A 21,753-nucleotide genomic window follows, 5' to 3' on the forward strand; every position below is an offset into this window, starting at 1 on the left:
GCAATGTCCCGCTTCGCTACCATATAGCCCAGAGTCACCCACTGCGTCTGCATCACATTGTAATCAATCGGCTCCCAGACATTCAGCAAACATCTCCGTGCCTCCGGCAACAAGGCAACATGCGTGACTTCTTCTAACACCGCATGCACTCTACACCAAAACCGAGTCACTTCCGGACATTCCCACAGGATATGGAGGAAAGTCCCCAGTAGTCCACAGCCTCGCTTACACAGACCATCCACCGAGTACCCCATACGCATCAAACCAGGCCCCGTGACGTACACTCTGTGAAGTATCTTAAGCTGGACGAAACGCAAACGGGCCGGGATAGCCACCTCTTTCTGGGAGGCCACCGCTGACACCCAATCTTCATCGTCAAGTTCCAAACCGTCGGCAGTCCATGTCTCTCGCAATGAGGTCAGCAAACCCATTCGATCATTGATAAGCTTCTTATAAATCAGCGAAATGGTGCTATCCGGTACATAGCCGTCCAATACTCTGTCTTCCAACGGGGAATACTCTGGAATAGCCGCCACGTCCGGGAACACGGAACACAAGGCATGGTGAACCTGAGCATACCGAAAGTATTCCCTATCGTTCAGCTGATATTCAGTTTTCAGCATGTCGAACGTCTTAAATTTCCCTTTCGTCCAGAGATCCCCTACCTTGCTGATACCAATCATATCCCATTTCTCAAAGCCTTTCGTAGTACACAGATAAACCAAACGCTGGGAAGCGTACAATGGCGTTGCCCGAGTCAAGCGATCCCTCCACCCCATCGCCGCATTTGCTGCACGCCACACCTGCACCGCGACCCGCGTCGGGCCAGTCAACCGCGCATCAAGGGACCCCGAGTATAGTGCTCGATTATAATCCCCGCTGGGCAATAACAATTTGTCCATCTCAAAAGCCGGGTTCAGAGCAGGCCCATACATCCCGTGATTGATAGCAGCCAACTGGGAGGCCCAATAATATCGTTTAATGTCAGGGAGAGCGACCCCCCCCCATCATACCACGGTAGGGTTAGTTTAGCGAGAGCAATCCGCGGCCGCCCATCCCAGAACAATCGACGCTGAAGACACTCCACCTCCCGAAAATAGCGGGCCGGCACTGCGTCCATAGTGTTCTGCAGGGCGTACAAAAAGCGCGGCAGCGACATCATTTTGAACAACGCCGCCCGGCCGAGCGGCGAGAGCGGCAGCCGCCGCCGCCAACCCGCTACATCCGCCCTGAGGCGCTGAAGGGGGGGGGGGGAGAAGATTCCGTTCATACCGGGCCACCGGGTCCAGGTTTATAAAGATTCCCAGATACGTGAACCCCGACTGCGCAACCTGGATAGGGCACCCCCGCGGAAGGGGGGGGGCCTCCCCGGAGAGAACGTACACACAAGACTTAGCCCAGTTAATGACCAATCCGGAGTTGCGACCACAGGAGCTCAACACATCAACCAATACAATAAGCGATTTGCGCGGAGATGCAAGATACAAGAGGATATCGTCCGCATATAGGGAGACACGATCCTCATATTCCGGCGTCCAGCGAAGGCCACGCATCGAGGGGTGCCACCGCAGCCACTCCGCAAGGGGCTCCAAACAAAGCGCAAAGAGAAGAGGCGACAGCGGACAGCCCTGTCGGGTGCCCCTACCCAAAACAAAGGGAGCCGACACCCGTCCGTTGACCACCACCTGTGCCAGTGGGTTATCATAAAGCAATTTCACCCAACCGATAAACCCCGGGCCAAACCCAAACTTCGCCAATACTGCCCAAATATACGGCCATTCCAAGGTGTCAAACGCCATGGTAGCGTCAAGGGACGCCAAAATGGCCGGCTCACGGATGAATGGCGCTCTAGCGAGGACGCCATGCAGTCGCCGCAGGTTCAAAGCGGTATTGCGATGGGGTATAAAACCGGATTGATCTTGATGAATCAGGTCGCCCACAACCCGGATCAGGCGATTGGCCAGTACCTTGGCAAGGATTTTGGGCTCCGCGTTTAACAAAGAGATAGGCCTGTAAGAAGTACACCGATCCCGCGGCTTCCCTTCCTTATGGATAACAACAATGGTAGCAAGACGTTGGTTAGGGGGGAGGGAACCCGCCGCCAGAGCCTCAAGTAACATGTCCCGGAGATACGGCGCAATCTTATCTGGGCGCAACTTATATAATTTGATGGGAAGGCCATTAGGACCCATGGCCTTACCAGAGGCAATAGAGCGAATGGCCAAAGCAATCTCATCCGGCGACGGGGCCGCATCCATCAATAATTTATCCTCATCAGATAGAGATGGCAGAGCAATGTCTCGAAGCAGTAGTCGAGAGTCTTCCTCTGATCGCTCTGAGACCGGAGAGTAAACCCCGTGAAAATACTCCGCAAAGCAATCAACAATATCACCGGGGTCCGTCATCCGCACACCATCCACCCTCTCAACATCCGGCACCACTCGACTCGCTCTCTCCCTCTTATCCAACCAAGCAATCAACTTCCCGGCCTTATCACCCATATCGTACAAACGCCCCTGTTGCTCCCTGCTCATACTCCTAGCAGATTCGGTAACCAGCGCATTGTAGTCGGCCTGTTTAAGCGCCAACACATGCAGTCTGTCATCCGTAACACCTTGCTCCAAATCAATCTCCAACTCGGTGATCTCATTTTCTAGCCGAACAACCTCCTGCGCCGCGCATTTTTTGGTATGGGAAATGAGAGACAGAGCCTGGCCCCGGAGCACCGTCTTAAAGGCCTCCCAAAGGGAGATGGCGGAAGACACCGACCCCACGTTGTCATTAAAATAGTGTTCCAGGGACTTAACCAGGTCTGCACGGATCGTGGGGTTTCGTAGGTACCAGGGAATGATCGGCGCCACCCTCCCCTCCGCCCCAAGGCGATATCTAGGTGTAGCAAAAGAGGGGAGTGATCAGATATACCGCGTGCCAAGTGTCGCACTTCCCCGATCTTCCCAGCTTGGGCCGCAGGCACTAGCATATAGTCAAGCCTCGAAAGACTACCGTGGGCCCCAGAGTGGAAGGTATATTGCGCCTGTCCAGGGTGTTTCTACCGCCAGCAGTCTATCAGTCCCAGGGTATCCAGAAAGCCCCCCAGCCAGTTCTGGGCCCGAGGGAGGTCCCTAGGGGGGTGTCGATCCTCAACTCCGGAAACCACCGCGTTAAAATCCCCCCCAAGACCAAAACCCCCCCCCCCCCGGAAGCCCAAGTAGCAGGCGCCCCGAATCAGCAAAGGTGGCCGTCTGCAGGCCCGGCGGCACGTGAACCGTGACCAGCGAAATCAGCTTACCCTCCCACCTCCCCACCAGCGCAGTGTACCGCCCTCTGTCGTCATGGAGCACCTCATCCACCACCAACGGGAGAGAGGTCCAGACTAAAATGCCCACTCCCCTCGAGCCAGAGGTGAAACCAGAATGGGCCAAAAGGCGATACCCACGTCTGTTCATGGCATGGAAAGAGTTCCCTATGAGGTGTGTTTCCTGCAGAAACACGATGTCAGGCGAAATACGTTTCAAGAACTGCAGGACTACCCCCCGCTTTATCCTGTCCCCCAGTCCGTTCACATTCCATGAAAGAAGTCTCAGCCCCTTACCCCCCATCCCTCCCAGCACAAGCTATCCCCCTCCCGGAGAGCACAATCATAATAGCACAACAAAAAACATTACCCCGCCTTGTGAAACAAACAAACAAACCCCACCCCATCAACCCCAACAGAACTCCCCCCACCCTGCACCCCTGCGTGAGCCCGAACAGCCCCCCCAACATGCAGTGTGCCTGTCGCCCCAATATGAAACTCACTACAGAAAGGACAAAAAAAGAGGGGAAAAGAAAAAAAAAACCCTGAAGGAGGAAAGGGCCCCAGCTAGCCCCCCGCAAACCTCCAAAAACCACGGGGCAAAGAGTTACAAACTGGAGTCCAGTGCAGCCACAGGTGCAAAACGTTACCAGTCCAGTCCATCGAGAGGATCACAGTTCCATTCCTACGCCGTCAAACCCTCTCCGCTCTCCGCCATCCGACCTTCCCGACCTCAACTCCTGGGTAGGGCGTCCAGCCACTCTCCCACCGCCTCCGGCCGGTCGAAGAAGTGTGAGCGACCATCTAACTCGACCCGCAGCTTAGCCGGGAATAGCATCGCATACTTCAACTCCATGTCTCTCAAGCGCCGTTTGATGGCAGAGAATCCCATCCGTTGCTTTTGAACCGCTTGCGTGAAGTCTGGGTAAAAGCTAACATTAGAATTCTCAAATTTTACTGGCCCAGTCACCCTCGTGCCTGAAGGATAGCGTCTCTATCCCGAAAATTAAAAAGTCGGGCAATGATAGGCCGCGGGGGGGCACCCACCTTCGGTGCACCCCCTGGAATCCTGTGGGCCCGTTCCACGGCGAAGAACTTGCTCAGCCCTTTGGGTGCTAGATGAGTCACCACTAGATCCTCCACAAAAAGATCCACAGCAGACTCCTCCGATCGTTCGGGCACCCCGATAATACGGACGTTATTCCGCCTGGCCCTGCTTTCGGTGTCCTCAAGGCGACGATCAGTCAGGTCACTGGCGAGCTGCAACCTCCGCACCGTCGTCTGCAAAGCGGCCACATCTACCGTTAGGCTCGACGCCGCTTGAGTCAATGAGTCGACCCGGTCATTAGTTTTGGACAGTTCTGCTCTGACCAAAGTGACATCAATCAACACCGAGTCCAATTTATTAGCCAAGGTATCAAATTGCTGGTTCACAGTCGCCTTCATCTCCTCAATGGCCCCCATGACACCCAGCAGAGTCAATTCGGATGAGGCGCCCGAGGCCTCCTTGGGCGGCTCAGGCGATTTACGTGATCCACTAGGGGATCCCTTTGGCTGCGCATAGCGGTCCATATTGTTGGCCTGGGAATAGGCTCCCCTCCGGGTAGACTTGGGTTTCAGCTTATCGCCGTCCACTCTAGTCGTCATCGTTGGCGACCACCAAGGTCAGCACCCTCCAGCACCCGGAGGAAGGCCAAGAGACCAGGGCCACCAACTGAAATAGGCCCGTTTACAGTTCAAGAATCAGGCTATGCACCCCGTCCTCGGCGCTGCTCACCCAATGTCCCGGCGTCAGTTTCCGCAGATCAACACGAAACCGAAAGTGAAAGCACGGGGTCCGGGGCTGGCCCAACCTGGCATGCCGCTGTTGTTCACTTCGCACCCGGACACTTCACCAACTCGAGTTCGGGACCAAGGCCGAAGAAGGCCGCAAACTTCAGATCGCCACAAAACCGGTTCCCGGAGTCCAATTTCGATTTAAAAAACGAGTGGCACCTTAGCGCAATATCATACACAGAAGCCCATCGAGAAAACCAGGATTATGACAGGATAGACGTGGGAGGTTGCGGAGGCCCTAGGGAGCCACAAGCCTACGCGGCCATCTTGGTTGCGCGCTAGGCTCCTCCTCCTCCTCCGTTCATCTTGTTTTAGATTATGGCTGCCTGCTGAAATAATATTATAAATGATAATATTACTACTAATAATAATAATAGTTCTCAACATTTTTGATACACAACGTGTACGCACGGATTGTACAAAATAAATCACCAATCATAAACACCAATCGCGGTGTACGACTATTGCTTTCAGAAATCACGATAAGGTTCCACTCGACTACAAATAAAACCCCTGAAGATAACAGTACCTCTGACAGGGTTGTGTAACAGATTTTTCACAGCTGCTTATGCAAGGGAGTTCTTGGCTGCAGCTGCAGAAAATTTGTCATAGCCTTTGGATCAGGTAGGATTATCCAACACTTCTCCTCTGTCAGGTTTCCACAAAACCTCTGGTCACTGATGAAAAAGACTAGGTACCATCCGCTAAGCCCAAATTAACGAAGCAGCATTCGAGAACTGCAGAAACGTGGTCAAACGAAGATCTGTCAAGTTCATGATGAAGACTGCCTGTGTTATATGCCTCCCCATCATGCAGAAAGACTGAAATCTATAAGATTGTAACACAAAAAAACCTTAAAAAGACCGGTATAGAATGCTTATTTTCTTTGTAAAGATGACCACCTGTTTGCTGCTCAGGAACCAGCCCAATGGTTCTTTGTCACGTTACCATTAAAGAAATGGTGATTTTGAGGTCAGGGAACAGTTACACGCCTGAGAAACGAGGGTGAAAGACCCTCACTAAACTTACAAATCAAAACGTATCCAAGCATCAAACAAGGACTTTGCCCCTAATTCCACATGGTGCTGGACCCTCCAGGCCACCGGTCTCTGGGCAGCCGTGGTCCGTGCAGATAACATCGGTGGGGCCGTGTAAGGGGGATGCTGAGGGACCATGTAGAGAGACAACTTAATAAATAATTAATTTTCCCTCTGCATCATCCCTCGGAATCCCCTCTTACACCGCCCCAATGCTGTTACCTGCACAGAACGCGGCTGTCTCTGGGGAAGATAATTTCCCCATACCAGGAGAGTACTGAGTTTTTTTATTATAGTTTATCGGTTGGTCTAATCAGTTCCTGTATTCCAAATAGGGTCTACCTCATGGATTGTTGGACGACTGGATACAAGTAACTTGGACCAGAGGTCCCCCTCCATGAGGACCTTCACACTATGTTTTCATTCTTTGCTACGTTCGTGTAGGTCACGTAACAAACTGTTGCCCTTGGACCACTTTTGCCACCTATCATTACAGCATATTCCAAACTATTGGCCGCTTATTCCTTCTAGGGCCTCCTCTATAATATGTTACAAAGTATCCCCCATTGGGAGGCTTTATTCGGACTAGCAGTCGCTAATTATGCCATCAAGGGCTCACTAGGGTATCCCTCTTACATAAAATACAAGGCAAGTTCTTCTCCTCTGCTCCCCATTTTATAACCGAACCGATGCATGGTTTACTCTGGAGTCCACCAGTAACCCATTAACATTGGCCCCGATTAACTTTTAGATATCGGGAGCTCACTGCCCTGTCCTGATGATGACCTAGCATTAACCTGAGGTCGAAACGCTGTTGACCAAGACATCTTTAGACTCCACTCCCTGAACCTCAAAATAAAGAAAAGAAAAAAGAAATCAGGAGTCGTAGGTCTTTTTAGCTTTTTTGATGCAGCGTTCTTCACTTGTCACTTATCACTGCACATTTCTTCATGTGTGTGAGCACTTGATCTGAAATATTATAAATATATTTGCTTACTGTAAAAATGAGATTTTATACAGTAAAAATCAGTTTCGGTCTTATGACTATTTGAATTATTTTTGTCTATATGGGGTTAATATATGTATTATGTACATAGTAAGGTTTTCCTAAAGTATTTCTTTCTAAACAGCATAATAAAGAAAACACTTTTTCAGATTGCTCTCTATATAGAATATAGAGTTTATGGTCTTATGACTCATACCATAGTGAACCATTGTTTCATAAACGTATTGTATCAGCCTAGGTTCTCAGAAATGTTTGGGGTTACCCTTGTTGGTGTATATTGTTCTCAAACAAAATTAAGACACAACGTTGACGCCTGAGAGGCCAGATTCTCCACATCAGCTTAGCCTCCCTGAAAGAAACTGAAAGACTACTACCAAAGAAAATAAACTACATTATATACAGCCAAATGCACCAGTCCTTACCACATGGGTGAAGAAGGTCTCCTTGTTCTGAATGTTGGTAGCTGTCCCAGAAAACTCTAGTAGCTCTTTGGACTGCTCCACTACCAGAGAGGGGTGTATCCTGCATAGTTTGAGTAGGTACGAGCTCATCACTCTGTAAAAAGACAATAGGGAGACGTTGGTCAAATTTACAAATATTCAATCATACCCATACACATCACAGAATCTGAAAAGATGAAAACCAGGGCAGTAATTGAATATTCTTCATTAAGAAATGCACACATTTTTGCACTAATAAATCTCACCCGCTGTGTTTTAAATTGTGGGGCAGAACAAGGTTAGCATCAGAGCATAAAGTATCAACACAAATTCAAAACCCAAGTAGTCACAACATGGAGAAATGTAAATATTTTACTGGCCAGGTTTTAAATATTTCACCTAAGCCATTAACACGAAACTGTCACAGCTTCTATGATGCAGTTAAACACTGAGCGGTCTGCGAGATTACTTCAAAAGCTACTGAGGTTTATGCATTGGGTAAGTTACATATAAAAATGTCATAAGGAGCAGCTCCACTTAACAGCTAGCGTTTCCATCATACATTTGCGCTATGATCTTTAATACTCTCTTGTCCCTTGCTGCCATGGACGGTGCACTGTAGCGCTGAGAGTCACTAGTAGGTTAGAGCGGAAACTGAAAAGATGCCCATGCCATACAGAGAAGATATCTTTCCAGCAAACAAATTTAAAAAAAAGTTTACTGCAAGATGATATGTAGCTACAGACCGCTCCATTATAGATAACTTTCCTTAAGTGGTAGATGCATACTGGTATAGTCCAAGCATACTGTCAAATAGGTCAGTGCCTTCAACACTGCAGATGACCTACTTCAGAAGCATCTGTCTGAATATGAGCTCAAGGAAAATGGAAAAAGATACTTTCTTCCAACAAGTGGTGTCCGTCTGCTTTTGGGTTTTACTTCTAGGAGCCGGCATTACATGGTCAAGAGGGGCACTGTCACTTAAACCACCTTCTGATTCATTGGCCAGCCTGCTACCTACTTGTAATATCTGATTTTGCATGTACACCGATTAAAGACATATCCCACTTAGTTAGAGAGAGTAGATTTCTGTAGTCAAAATCTATGACAGGATGTGCACCAATTTCATAAAATCTAACACCACAAAATCAGAGATCCTGTTCACAGAGTCTAGGTTTTATCTGTGGGACACAAAAAACGTTGGCTTCCTAGAATAGGCTCGACAGGCAACCTTTATAAGAAACCTCTATAAGAAATCTCAGCCTCTTAAATGACAAGGGTCTTTACTTAGATGTGGAAGATTGTGCTTTCACCTTGTTAATTTTATCGCCTGTGGTGCTCTGCCATACCCTTAATTCATTTCTACATCCGTTCTCTATAGTTAATGACCTGACGATTGGGTTTGATTTTGGAAACAGTAACTACCAGAACTTACCAAGTAAATCAATCTTACAATTTCATTCAAAATGTGGCTGCTCGGAAAGGAAATCTATTCATTTGACGGCAGCCATAAGATTTTTATCCAGAGGCTTCCTTGTTCCATACAATACCGTTTGATATCTTCTGATTTGCACATCAAATGCTGTATGGAAATGCACACACTTTTCCTTGGATTAACCCACTAAGATGCTACACTCCTGCTTTCGTCCTTGAATTTCTTCTACTATATCTAGGATTTACCAAAGTTAGAGGGTGAGCCTTTAGATTTGAGGCACTATTCCCTTCCCAATTTTGTCAGATTACAGTATAGCCATCTGATCTTCAAGACTGACATTAAATCCAGGCAAATCCAGAAATTAGCTCAAGTCCTCTTCCGATTCAGCTTCCCTAACACTTCCCACACCAAGAAAACCTACAGAGTAAATGCATGAATAAGACGTGCTAGCAGTCACATATACATTAGATTGTGTGAGGATGAACCACAGGCTCTTTGACATAACGTGGTCCAGATTTCTAAAGTATGATAGAGGAGATGTATATCTGAATGCGGGAGGGTGATCTTCTAAATAAGATGACAACAGTGCAATAGTTTGTCAACTTCCTACTTGATAGACACGCGCTATAAGGATGATGTGTGATACTGTAGTAAAGAGAAACAAAGCTCCCAATAAAATCGCTGTCACTCAGCCATCTGCATCCACTATCATCCTAAACTCGTTCAGGATTGAGACCAAAGCATACCCCTTGCTGTGTAGTTAACAGAAACCAGACTGTGCTGGTTGCAGAAATTCATTCCCCTCACAAATGGCCAAGAGCAAGGATCAGAGCACCAACTTCTTTACCAAATAAAATAGCAGCACCAGAGCTTGGTCACTGGGGACACCATGCCAGGAAAGCCCCTACGTAAACCTTAGTAGCAAGGCCAAATGCAAGTCCTGTAAGTCACACTGCACACAATGAGCCTACTTTTAAGACAACTACTCCTAAACGTGCGGCGTTTTGTATCCCTCAATTTCATGAGGTAAACCCCCAGAAAGACTAACGTCCTTTGTGTATATCTTTACATATACAGTGGATGAAGAAGCTGTTGCATCACATCCTTTAGCAAATAGTTCTACTAGAGAAGCCAAGGGATCCATGATTCCATGCATGGAAACGACCAATCAGTGCTTATGACTTCAAGGAACATTTTCTTAAAGGACAGCTAGGATTAAAAGTAAGTACATTTTCCTTTCTGAGTGGAGAAATCTACTTTCTTATGGCAAATAAGGCATAGTGACCAATTTGTAGCAGCCATTCTCCATTCATCCATCTAGCGCACGATATGCATGTATGCTGCGCCCTTGTTCCCGGGTCTTTCAGAAACAGATTATACCTGGCTGTCTTTCCATCTAGCTAGCATCACTTTCCCTGGTCTCCCGCCCGCAAGCAGTGGGACGCCCCCATGTTGGGGTAGCCATGCGCTATATAAGCCCAGCTAACATAACGATTACATTGCTCTTTTTTTGTAAGAAAAGAAGAATGTAATATTAAAAAGGCACTAGTGGAAACACGTGACTAGAAACATTTAACAAACATTTTTAAAGAAAAAAGGAGAAACAGAGGATAATGCAGCCTCTAGAGGATGGAAACAGACACTGCTCCATTAAGGAACGCATCAGCACCAATATGCCATGATGCCCCGCAATGGCAGTTATCTCCAAAAGGTGGTGAAGGAGGATCAGACAGGCCACTAATTAAAGAGGTCTTGTGGGACAATCTTGCACACACAGGAAATCCATCCTGAAGTCTGAGTCAGTGTCTTGTATAAGCACGAACTGACGTTGAGGCGACTGCTTCGGAAATTACAGCAATCTTGGACATTTCTCAGGAGGGCTGTACCATGTGATTTGGCCCTTGAATAGTTATTTTGAAGTTTTTCCATTAAAGGTTGGTTGGCTTTCATAAAGCATAGACTCATTTAAGAAAGTATTCCACAAGAAACACTCGAGATTGGATAGAACAGTTCATAAGGACGCGTCCCTTTAAAACAATGAGTGAATTACTGTAGATGGACAGCCAATCAGATGGGCTCTATGGGAAGAATGAGGAAATAAATCCATTGGAGATCTTCTTGATGGGGATTCGTTTTGTTTCTTTGAGTCATTAAAATTGGAACTTTCCTTTCTCCAGTCACAGCTCTGGAAGTATTGACAAGTGCAGCATTGCTGTAGAGGTAACTAGAGCGAGATCCAATTCATCTCTCAGCTTCGCCGATTGTGGTTTACCTTAGCTTGTGGGGCTTTTCCAAGGGTAGTGTGTCTAAGTAGCAAATACTTATTGACAATTTATACACACATGATACTTGTGTCACCACTAAATCCTACTGGCAGGAGCAATTAGGAGTGAAATACTCCGAAGAAGAGGGCGACAGGAAAGAAATTTTAGAGTACGATGATTGCTCGCTCACAGAAGGGTGCTTAAAGTTTGCTTATTTTAAAATGTTACATAATTGGTATAGGTCTCCTTTCAAATTGCATAAAGCTCAACTAGTTCCCAATGTGGCTTGTTGGAGGTGTTCTAGCATAGCATGTGATCTGTATCAAATACTTTGGTCATGCTCTACATTAGCTACATATTGGCGTTATATATGGGAAACACCAAGTCCAACTGGTTTTATCCCTTTTGAGGAGTCAGACAAAATGGCTCTGTTGCATGACTTTGTTGATTTGGATAATATGACTTCCCACTGGCGTAAATGGATGTCGACGGCCCATATGGAGGCAAAGATCTACATTGTGAGACATTGGCATACAGCACAGGTACCCAAGCATCAAGAATGGATAGCGGAGTTTTATAGGCTTGCTACGTACGTATGAACACCACATTTACAAGGTTCAGGATAAACTTCATGTTTTTGATGAGGTTTAGGGTCCTTTTTTGAGACTTTGTGTTCATTTACTGTTTTCATTTGGCATGGGACTACTTCTTTTATTCATTTAATTGAGATAGTGTTTGGAGTGCTTTAATTTTAGGATTAGAGCCTGGGATAATTTGTTTGGGGCTTGTGGTGTTATATCTTTGTTTGGTGGGAGTATGTTTCAAGTGGGTGAGGGTTACCCTAGATATTACTTCAACATTTAGTCCAGTTCTTTTGGTGAAGTGGGGTACTTTGTACTTTACTATAGTTGTTTTTCATGGATGATGAAAATCACATCAAAGAAATGTATAAAATGAGAATACCAACGTAAACTTAATAAATGGGCAGAACTGGGATCTGATAAAAAGAATATAGATATTTGAAGACAGATTATCCAAATACACCAACCATCAATTTTCTTCCGAAGGTACATAAAAACATTAACAATCCACCAGTGGTGCCCAAATGTCAGCTCTACAAGTTACTTACTGGAGAATAAATCGAGATTTGTTGACATCTTTCTCTTCCAATATGTGACAGTGCTTCCATCATACTTGAGAAACTCAACTGACTTTCTGAATAAATCCATGATATACCTTGGAAAGAAAACTATTTACTGGCAACTATAGATGTGATACTTTTATATACATCTATACAACACTCAGCTTCAATGAATGTAGGTACTTCCTTGGAGCCAGATCTGTGAGCTACATGGAACCCTTAAGATTTTAGCAAAACTCAAGCATTTCTAACAGCATATTCGTATTAATTTTCAATCACACCCATTACCTGCAAAAACAAAGAACAGCAATGGGAACTTCTTTTGCTCCAATATATGAAATCGAATGATGGGCTGGTGGGAAGCAGAAGTTGTATGGACAGAGAAAAATCTAACTTTGCAGGAACATGTCTAACTGTGGACCTGTTTCATTGAGGACTTGTTCATCATTTGGGAAGGAGATAAGGAAACGTTAGAATTGTTTATTTCCTCCCTTTATAAAAATAAACACAACTTGAAATTTACCCACACCATCAGTGTTGATAAAACTGATTTTTGCATATTGAAGTCTATATAAAGAATGATAGAATTTGTAGCAACATTCATCGCAAGGGCACAGCATTCCGCATGCGGCTAGTGGACACCCTAAAACCCTGAAATGGAATGTGCCATTTGGAGAACTACTATGTGCTAGGCGAAACTGTTCAGAAATGGAAGATTTTGAATGCCAGTCTAAGGAAATGAGAGCACATTTTGAAAGGAGAGGGTACCTAGTTGAGGTTCTTCAGAATTATTTACAAAGAGCAAGACAAGGAAGGAATTATTAGTGATCCAAAATAAGAAACTGAAAGAGGAGAATAAAGTCAGCTTTATTATGGATTACAATACAGAGTATTCTGAACTCAAGAAAATTACAAGGAAGAATTAGAAAATGTTGCAAATGGATGAACTTCTCGAAGGTGTCCTCACTTACCATCCACAAATTACCTACTGAAAAGTAGCTTCTTTGGGTGACCTGCTAATGCAAAGCCGTATGCCATCTTTAAAATCTACAAAAAACAAACTGGCTCAATAAAGAAAAGATTGGCTTCTTGAAATGCGCTAAATGTAAAGGTGTACCAATTGGGTTATAAACTGCATAATAATAAACAGGAAATCAAAGACTTAATTACATGTGAAACACATGATGTTTATGTGCAGCAATGTACATGTAATAAACGTTATGTAGGTAGTACAACCAAGAATGTGAAACTCAGGATTCCTCAGCACATACATGCAATAAAAAAAACAAGATTTCTCATACCCCATAGCAAAGCATTTCCGGGAGGAGCACAAAGGTAACTCTAAATAATTAAGCTACTTTGGGATTAAATATATAAAGAAAGAGGAGGTAATCAGGAGTTAAAATTGAGACAGAGACAAGGTTAATTATACTAACAGGGACTGAAGCTCTTTTTGGTCATAACGTGGATGCAGAATTGCATGTTCATTTATAAGGGAATATTATCAGGCATATGGAATGGACATATAAAATAAGAAAATATTTTTGGATATATGAACTGAGGATAATTTGTATATTTGGTGTTTTAGGATTAGTCTGTGAAATGAGATCTAACAGATCTAGCATGCACTTTATTGTTCAAAGCACTTTAGCATTCTAGGAGTTGAGATCAGATATACACCCAAACATATAAAGCAATTTAGCATAGGCACTTTTGGACTATGAGAAACTATATGTGTGAAAGAATATATTTGGAAAATGGTGATTTAACATCTCAGTACCCCTCCCCCCCACAAACACAAAAAAAGGTTCTTGACAATATTTTAGGACTTTTATATTAATTAAGGTTAAATATGTTCATTTGCACTTAAGGCACTTTTACCAGCATCTAAACTGAGTCCTAATATGCACTTTAGTGCCTTGAATGCTTTAATATAGGTGCTTTTGAACTATGAGAAATCATTTACTTCAAATGATACAGGTGGAATGAAATGATTGGTTCAATTTATTTGTAATCAAGAAATTCTATGAAAGCGCATAAAAAAAAAAAGTATTCCCTTTCACCAGCACTTTATTATACTCATTTAGATACGTCTTACTTTATTTTATTTCAAGAGGTCATAAACTTTGAGTAGCCATTATTGAGTGATATAAGATAATCTTGTGACATAAAAGATTGTACATGGCATAGTGGGATGGATTTTGAATTGTACAATGATTTGCACATTTGGCACATTTTGACTGTAGCAAAGTCAGTTCTCTATGTTAATAATGGCAGTAGTTCTTTGAAAATGTGCTTCTAACAACTACTTGTCATGTGATCAAGACAGTGAATGGTTGAAACACATTGTTTCCTGTATCTGCAGATTAAAACTGCTACGAGCAGTGACTCTTCTGGTGTTGGCTCGTTTTACCCAACTGGTGTGAAGGTGTTGGGGAGGGGTGCAAAGCAATATTTTCGGCGGTGGCGTCTGCCGCATGAGTCCCAGTCCGGAGGCTATATACATTGACGAATTTGTGAATTTTTCAAAACTAATGGGGCACTCACTTCAGCTGCTGTGTTGAAAGTTTCGGGGCGATTCGTCAAGCGGGGACTGAGACTCCATGTTAATTTCCATAGGAAACTTTAGACACGGCTACAGCCGGAACTGCTGAACTCAATTAGACCAAATTTGGCAAAAAGGTAGCCCTTGGTCAAGTAAGCACGCTTTTTGTTAAATGGTGTAAATCCGTTCAGTACTTCCTGGGAAATTTTAAGATATCTCAGATATACAACTGTGGCTGCAATGGATCCGCGAACCCTACCGATCTCGTGCCCGAGATCTGATTGGGTGCCAACTCTTCAAACCAGGAAGTGTTGGCAGCCATCTTGTGACTGTTGAACTGAGTCAAAAGCAAAAATGTGAAAAAACAATAAAAAGGGGCAGGGTAGAAATACCCTGACCCCCTGGGCCTGTGCAGGGGGGTCACACAGGGATCCCCAGGGCCAAAAAAAAGCATTTTTATTTTTTTTAATTTTCAGCGGGATTTGGGGTGGATCCTCAAACCCGGCAGAAAAAAAAAAAAAGAAAAATTGAATCACGGGCTCCTGCCCTTTGTTTACTTTAGGCCCCTGGGGGCCAGGTCCTGGGGCAATAACGAATAAAGATGCAGGGCACACATGAACCGCCACATCCCCGGGGCCAATTATCTGAAATGTGTTGGGCCACGTGGCCCGCAGCCCTGGGGACTGCCACCTCCCCGGGGCTACACTGAAATAACTACCGTGGGGGGCTCCGCCCCCCCCCCCCCAATGCAGCCCCGGGGACCCCACCTCCCAGGGGCTAGTATTCAAAAATATGGGGGGGGGCACGCGTCCGTCCGTCCCCCCATTGCTCCGGGGACCACCACCTCCTGGGGTATTTTAAAAATGGGGTGGGCTGCGCGGCCCACCCTCCTGAGGCCGTAAATGGCCCTGGGGACCACCACCCCCCAGGTTCAGCTCCAACATTGTCCCACCTGTTTCACCTGGGGCTTTCACCAAGTCATAGCAAACACTGATCGCTTCATTTGAAGCTCAGCTGAATTGCTTTTGGGCAGAGGGAGCTGCGTGTTTGCAGCTCCCTCTGCCCAAAAGCAATGCTGGCTCCTGCAGGAGGCGGGGAGCTGGCAGGAATCGCCGGGGCCTTGAGGCTCCACTGCAGTCCCCAATGACCTGGCTATGCCCTGGGGGATGGGGTCCCCGGGCAAAAACTGACCCAGGGAAAGGGGACACACGGCCCCCTCGCTTAAAAAACAAATTAAAACAAAAAAGTTACTGGGCCCCGGGGGATGGGGTCCTTGTCTCGAAATCAGCCTGAGGGGACCCCACGGCCCCCCTCCTCTATCAAAATAAAAAAAAACTAACAAAGGCCCAAAATTGGCCTTAGGAGAGGGGGCGGGGGCAAAATTAAAATAATTTTTAAATACAGGGCAGGCCCCGGGGGATGGGTTCCCAGGGGCCAAAACTGGCCCAGGGAAGGGGGGGGGGGGGGTTATGGATAGGGTCCCCTGGACAGAAATTGGCCATGCGGCCCCCCTCCCGGTTTACTGTAATTAAACTCAAAATGGGTCAGGCCCCGGGGGATGGGGTCCCCCAGGCCCAAAAGGGTCAAGGGAAGGGGGGGCCACACAGGCCTCCTGGCGCGCTCTTGGTTGGGGGATGAAGTCCCCTTTGCTCCTGAGGGTCCTTAGGGGCCAACTAGAGTGCCTGAATGGATGATTCAGTGGGTGCGTGAGCAACTGTACAAGTGAATTATTAAGTGTCTCAGTGAATGTATGGGTGAGTGACGTGTGTGAATGTCTGTATCTGTCAGTTGGAGACTAAGTGGCCGTATGGGTGTGGGAGTGGGTATGCAGTTGGGGTATGGAGGGATTTAAACAGATACGAGCTGGGTACAAGCTTAGAGGACACTGTTGTTGCACCAGAATGGGGGGGTTGCCCTTTGGGGCGAGTGCCTTGTTAACATGGGAACCAAGTATACATTTTTCACATGGAACATTAGGGGACTGAATAATCTGCAGAAGCGCAATAGGGTACAGCAAGGTCTTAAGACATATGGAGGTGGCGACTGCGAGGAAACACACATGGGGATAGTACTGGCGGACTGAAAAAGCGTTTGAGAGGACAAATATTTGCCACCTCCTACTCCGATATGCTTGGAGAGTTGTAATATATGTGGCCCCAGGACTCCCATTTAAACCCACTCTGGTTCTTAGAGATACAGAGGTGTGCTATGTTATCCTAGGGGATGCTGGACGCTCATGACATATGTTTGGTTAACGTGTATGCACCGAACACAGATGACGGGGACTTTTTGGGTTTGGTGGTAAAGGTGTTGCAGGTGTCTCCGGACAGGGAGGTTCTGCTGGTGGGCGATCTTAATTGTAGGGTGAACGGGGCTCTGGATAGGTCTCCATCCCGCGAGGGGATTAAACCTCGTGCAACCAGCACCCTGTTACAAAATACGCTACAGTTGGTGGATATCTGGCGGCAGCGCCATATCAATACATTAGAGTTTTCCTGCTACACCCCCGCTGCAGGCACTTACAGCAGTCTTGATTATATGTTCAGGCCTTGGTTGCTTCTAGAGTGCTGGAGGTGCAATATTTAACCAGATATATCTCCAATCATGCGCCTTTGCTGCTCACATATTCTATAGACAGAAAACTGCCTAGGGTCCTGCTGTGGAGACTAAATGCTGAGGCCTTATCGGAGCCAGTGTTCCGAAATGCGGTTTCTACTGCTATAGTCCAGTATTTTTATAACAATTGGGGAGACAGGGGAGTAAAGTTGTGGGATGGGATGGGATGCCATGAAGGTAGTAATAAGAGAAGTATATATGGCCACGGCGCTTAGGGTGAAACGAGTCTTGGAGGATATTATGCGACAGCAAAAGGAATTGGTACGGTTGGAGAGCGCACTTCCTGGGAACCCTTCCGCACAGGCAGACTGGAGGGTCCAGAAGGTGAAGGTATGTGAGCTATGGGACAAATTGGAAAAATACACTAGGAAAATGGAGTGGTATCTGGAGGGGGACAAGGCGAGTAGAATGTTGGCATGTATGGTCAGTGCAGAGGCTGCACCCCATCCTATATTGGCTAGGGCCGATTCATCGGGCAATATGTGCCACAAGCAGCAGGCCATTAATGCCACGTTCGAAGACCACTTCCGAAGAGTGCATGAGGTTCCCCCGGGGGGGAGGCACCACTCGCAGGAGCTGTTAGACTATCTAGGGTGCTCCCGCTTTGAGCACTGGAGCCCTCAGTGAGGGAATAGATGGAGGCTCCATTCAGGAGCTGAGAGGTGTTGTGAGGGGAGGGCTGTAAAACCGGTTATGTCACCAGGGAGTGATGGCTTGCCGGCAGAATTCTATAAGTGTTTCCCCCAAACCTTGCTAGATAAACTCCTGGATGTTTATGAGGAGGCCTTTGATAGGGGTACCCTGCTGCATTCCATGAGAGAGGCACAGCGATAATCCCGTAGCAGGGTAAGGACCCCTTAAAACTGGGGTCGTATAGACACAGTTCTATGCTGAATGTCAAACTCAAGCTTCTAAGTCATCTTTTGGCCAGCAATTTGCTTCCATGTCTGCCCCAGCTAATCAATGAGGATCAATGCAGCTTCATTCCTCATAGGAACACTCAACATAATATGCGCCGGCTGGTGAGGAGTTGCACTCACCAGAACTGCAAGGCCTTCCATGTGCTCTTGCTTTTTTAAAATATGAAGCAGGCCTTTGACTCGGTTTCATGGGACTACCTATGGCGAGTGCTGGCACGGATGGGGAGAGGTCCCTGGTTTATTAGATGGGTTCAAACACTATGCACAAGCCCAGGGGCGAGGGAACCAACCGGACGATGTGTCTCGATGGAGATCCTTTCAAAGCGGGGCACATGGCAGGGATGCCCGCTGTCCCCATTGCTTTTTGCCCTGGCAATGAAGCCTCTGGCTTGGAGGCTTTGCTGCGCTCTTAAGGGTTGTGGTATTACTGTGGGGCCGACGGAACATATAGTCTCATTGTATGCGGACAACACTATAATCTATTTATGACAACCGGACATCTCGGCCCCGATACTCCTAGCAGTCATGTCTGAGTTTAGGGAAATGTCAGATTGAAGCTCAACCCCAACAAATCACAACTACTGCCGCTGGGGCTTCTGGGAGACTGCCCTTGGACTCATTTGCCGAAAGTCAACTTGCCCTGGGCGGTGGAGGAGGTGAAATATTTGGGCATTTATATCACCCGCAATCGATCCCAGTTCTATTCTAGTAATCTGGGCAGAGTGCTGGATAATCTACGGCCTACTATTAAGTTTTGGGGTTCGTTTCGCCTCTCCCTGATGGGCAGGATTGCCCTTATAAAAAAATGGGCGTGTTGCTTCATTGTCTCTACATAATGCAAAACGCCCTCTTGAAATTCCGAGGAGGGTCTTCGCGGAGTTAGACAAATTACTATTGGAGCTCCTGTGGCAGGGCAAAAGATATAGAGTGGGGCTGTCTACTCTGAGGCGTGAATGGGATAAGGAAGGGAGGAAGGATAAGGAAGGGGAGCTCTATTATTTTGCGGCTCAATTGCAAAACGCAATACATTGGCTGCATGGGAAAGCCAACTTGGAACGATCACTTATGGCAGGCAATCATGGGGACCACCAACTAGAAGCCCTCTTGATGCGTGGCGGGAGGATGCCTGGAGACCTACCACACCTGGTTCGACTGATGAGGAGAATCTGGGAGAGGGAGTTGAAAAGTGTGCTTAGGAGGGTGCCATTTGCCCCTGATCTTGACCTTTGGTTAATCTACCCATTTGCTTAGGTGGACTTGGTGACGTCTGTAGAGAGATGGCAGGAGGGTGGCAGTATGATGTTGTCAGATTTGTTTCCTGAGAGCCGGTTTATCTCTCTTGGAGAGACAGTGGAGACATTTGGTTTGGGACAGGGACAATTCCTGCAATATGCTAAGTGGAACGCAACGGCCTGGCAGCTTTGGCCCACTTTTAAACCAAAGAGGGGACAAGGAGCCAAGTTTTTTAGGTCCTGCTCGTAGGCCCCAAGGAAGTATTGTAATAAGGAATGAGCAGTTCCTAGGGGTTGCTGTCTAGGACAGGGGGAGGGGAAAGGAGGGGAAGGGGGAGAACAGGTCTTTCTTCGAAATGCCCTAACACACCCCAAGGGATGTCATGCTTCATCATTTGGGCATTTGCCCCTCGTCAGGCCGGCGCTGCAATGCCTGACGGGCTCCCGAAACCGGGGCTCTTTTGAAGAAGCCGTATGGGTGCGTGTGGGTGTGAGGGCTAGGTAGTGCACAAGGAGTGGGATAAATAAAAAAGGTTTTAGAGCCGTCCTACTAAATTCAAGTTTTGATTATTGAGGTAGCTCCAGCCTTAATAAAAATATGTAGAAGCCCTGTGTAGGAAATAATGTTCCCTAAGGGCTAATCAAGCGTGAGTGTGGTCAACATGTTTCGTGCCCCAGCTGCCCCAGAAGGGGTCAATGGCACTTCGTCAGGACCAAGTGAATGTGAGATGAGTGCACTACCGTATAGCAAAGGTTGCTAATTACGGTAGGGGGTAATTAATAAAACTGGTACTGGGATGTACAGAGACCTGTGGGAGAGGGGAGAGAAGACCAAAAAAAGAGAAAAAAGAAGAAAACAGAACCAGCGGTTAAACCTGCCGGGAGGCATACAGTACATGTACTGGTAGGTGGTATGGTGAGAAGCACACTTGTGATTCGTAATTTAGGATTCACTTCACTGTATAACGTCCATAACCGGCCAGTGAGTGCAGGTTGACTAAGTGGATGCGGCGTGACTTTAACGGTGCTCAGGTGCCAGGAGTGGTTACTTGGCTGGAGGTAAGGTGAACGACAAATAAGCGATCTAGTGTGACTTAGTGGAGGAATCAATCTCATCACTCGTCATATTTGGTGAGAGTCACTCTCAACGTTCATCACTTGCGCACATGTATTGGCAACATAAATAAAGCTAAGTTAATGTGGGGGGGGGGGTGTTGTTCGGGAGAGGACCGGGACCTAAGGGACACGGACAATTGAAAGGGGAGTAAAAACAGGCAACCAAGGAGACTAAAAATGCAAGGTTGGTGACTGATATAAAGGCATGCAAGCTCGACGCGCTAGTGTCAGAAATGTAAAGCGCCGGGCATACGCTGAAGACTCACCCCCAATAACCTAGTTCCGGCTGACGGGGAGGAACAGAGCACATTAGTTGCTCCGGCCTGGCAGCTTTGGCCCACTTCCAGGAGGCCCAGTCACTCACATACACTCTTTTGACGCTACTGGCTATGGGGTGGGGACGCATACTCATCTCCCATTTATCTTGGGCTCTTTGCACTGATAAACGACCCAAGCAGCTCATGGTGGAGGATACATGGCAACAGCATGTGACTACACCCATTGGTCCTAAAGAATGTCGAAGATTCACAGTGGGGTGTGTATGATGGCAGTGAGTGGCAGATTTATACTGATACAGTACAACATGATTTATGTAACCTACATGTCCCCAAAGAGGCTGCTTGCGATACATGTTTCTCGGGAAGGTGGGTGCCCTAAGTGTGGGGTGGAGTAGGGGTGGGTGGAATTTGCGGAATTAACTTTCGCAAATTATCGCGAAAATGTTTCAAATTATCGCAAACAAGCGGAAATATCGCGAAGATACGGAAGTTTTTTTCCGGCATGTTCGCGAAATTTTCTGCATGGTTGCGGGTCGCCAATTTACCCATGTGGTTGCTTGCGGGAGCGGCCATCTTGTTTTGAGTTGTCTCG

At 46.8% G+C, this 21,753-nt stretch overlaps 1 protein-coding gene across 1 annotated transcript in view; it reads right to left on the reverse strand.

Annotated features, from left to right (window-relative positions):
* AP5Z1 (adaptor related protein complex 5 subunit zeta 1) overlaps positions 1–21,753 on the reverse strand; it is a 110,186-nt gene that overhangs the window by 11,551 nt on the left and 76,882 nt on the right. Inside the window, exon 15 of the mRNA XM_085629185.1 lies at positions 7,597–7,729. Within this exon, the coding sequence (XP_085485311.1) occupies positions 7,597–7,729 (133 nt within the window). The remainder of the gene's footprint in view (positions 1–7,596; positions 7,730–21,753) is intronic.

This window comes from Triturus cristatus, chromosome 10 (genome assembly GCF_964204655.1).
Source record: "Triturus cristatus chromosome 10, aTriCri1.1, whole genome shotgun sequence".
NCBI lineage: Eukaryota > Metazoa > Chordata > Amphibia > Caudata > Salamandridae > Triturus > Triturus cristatus.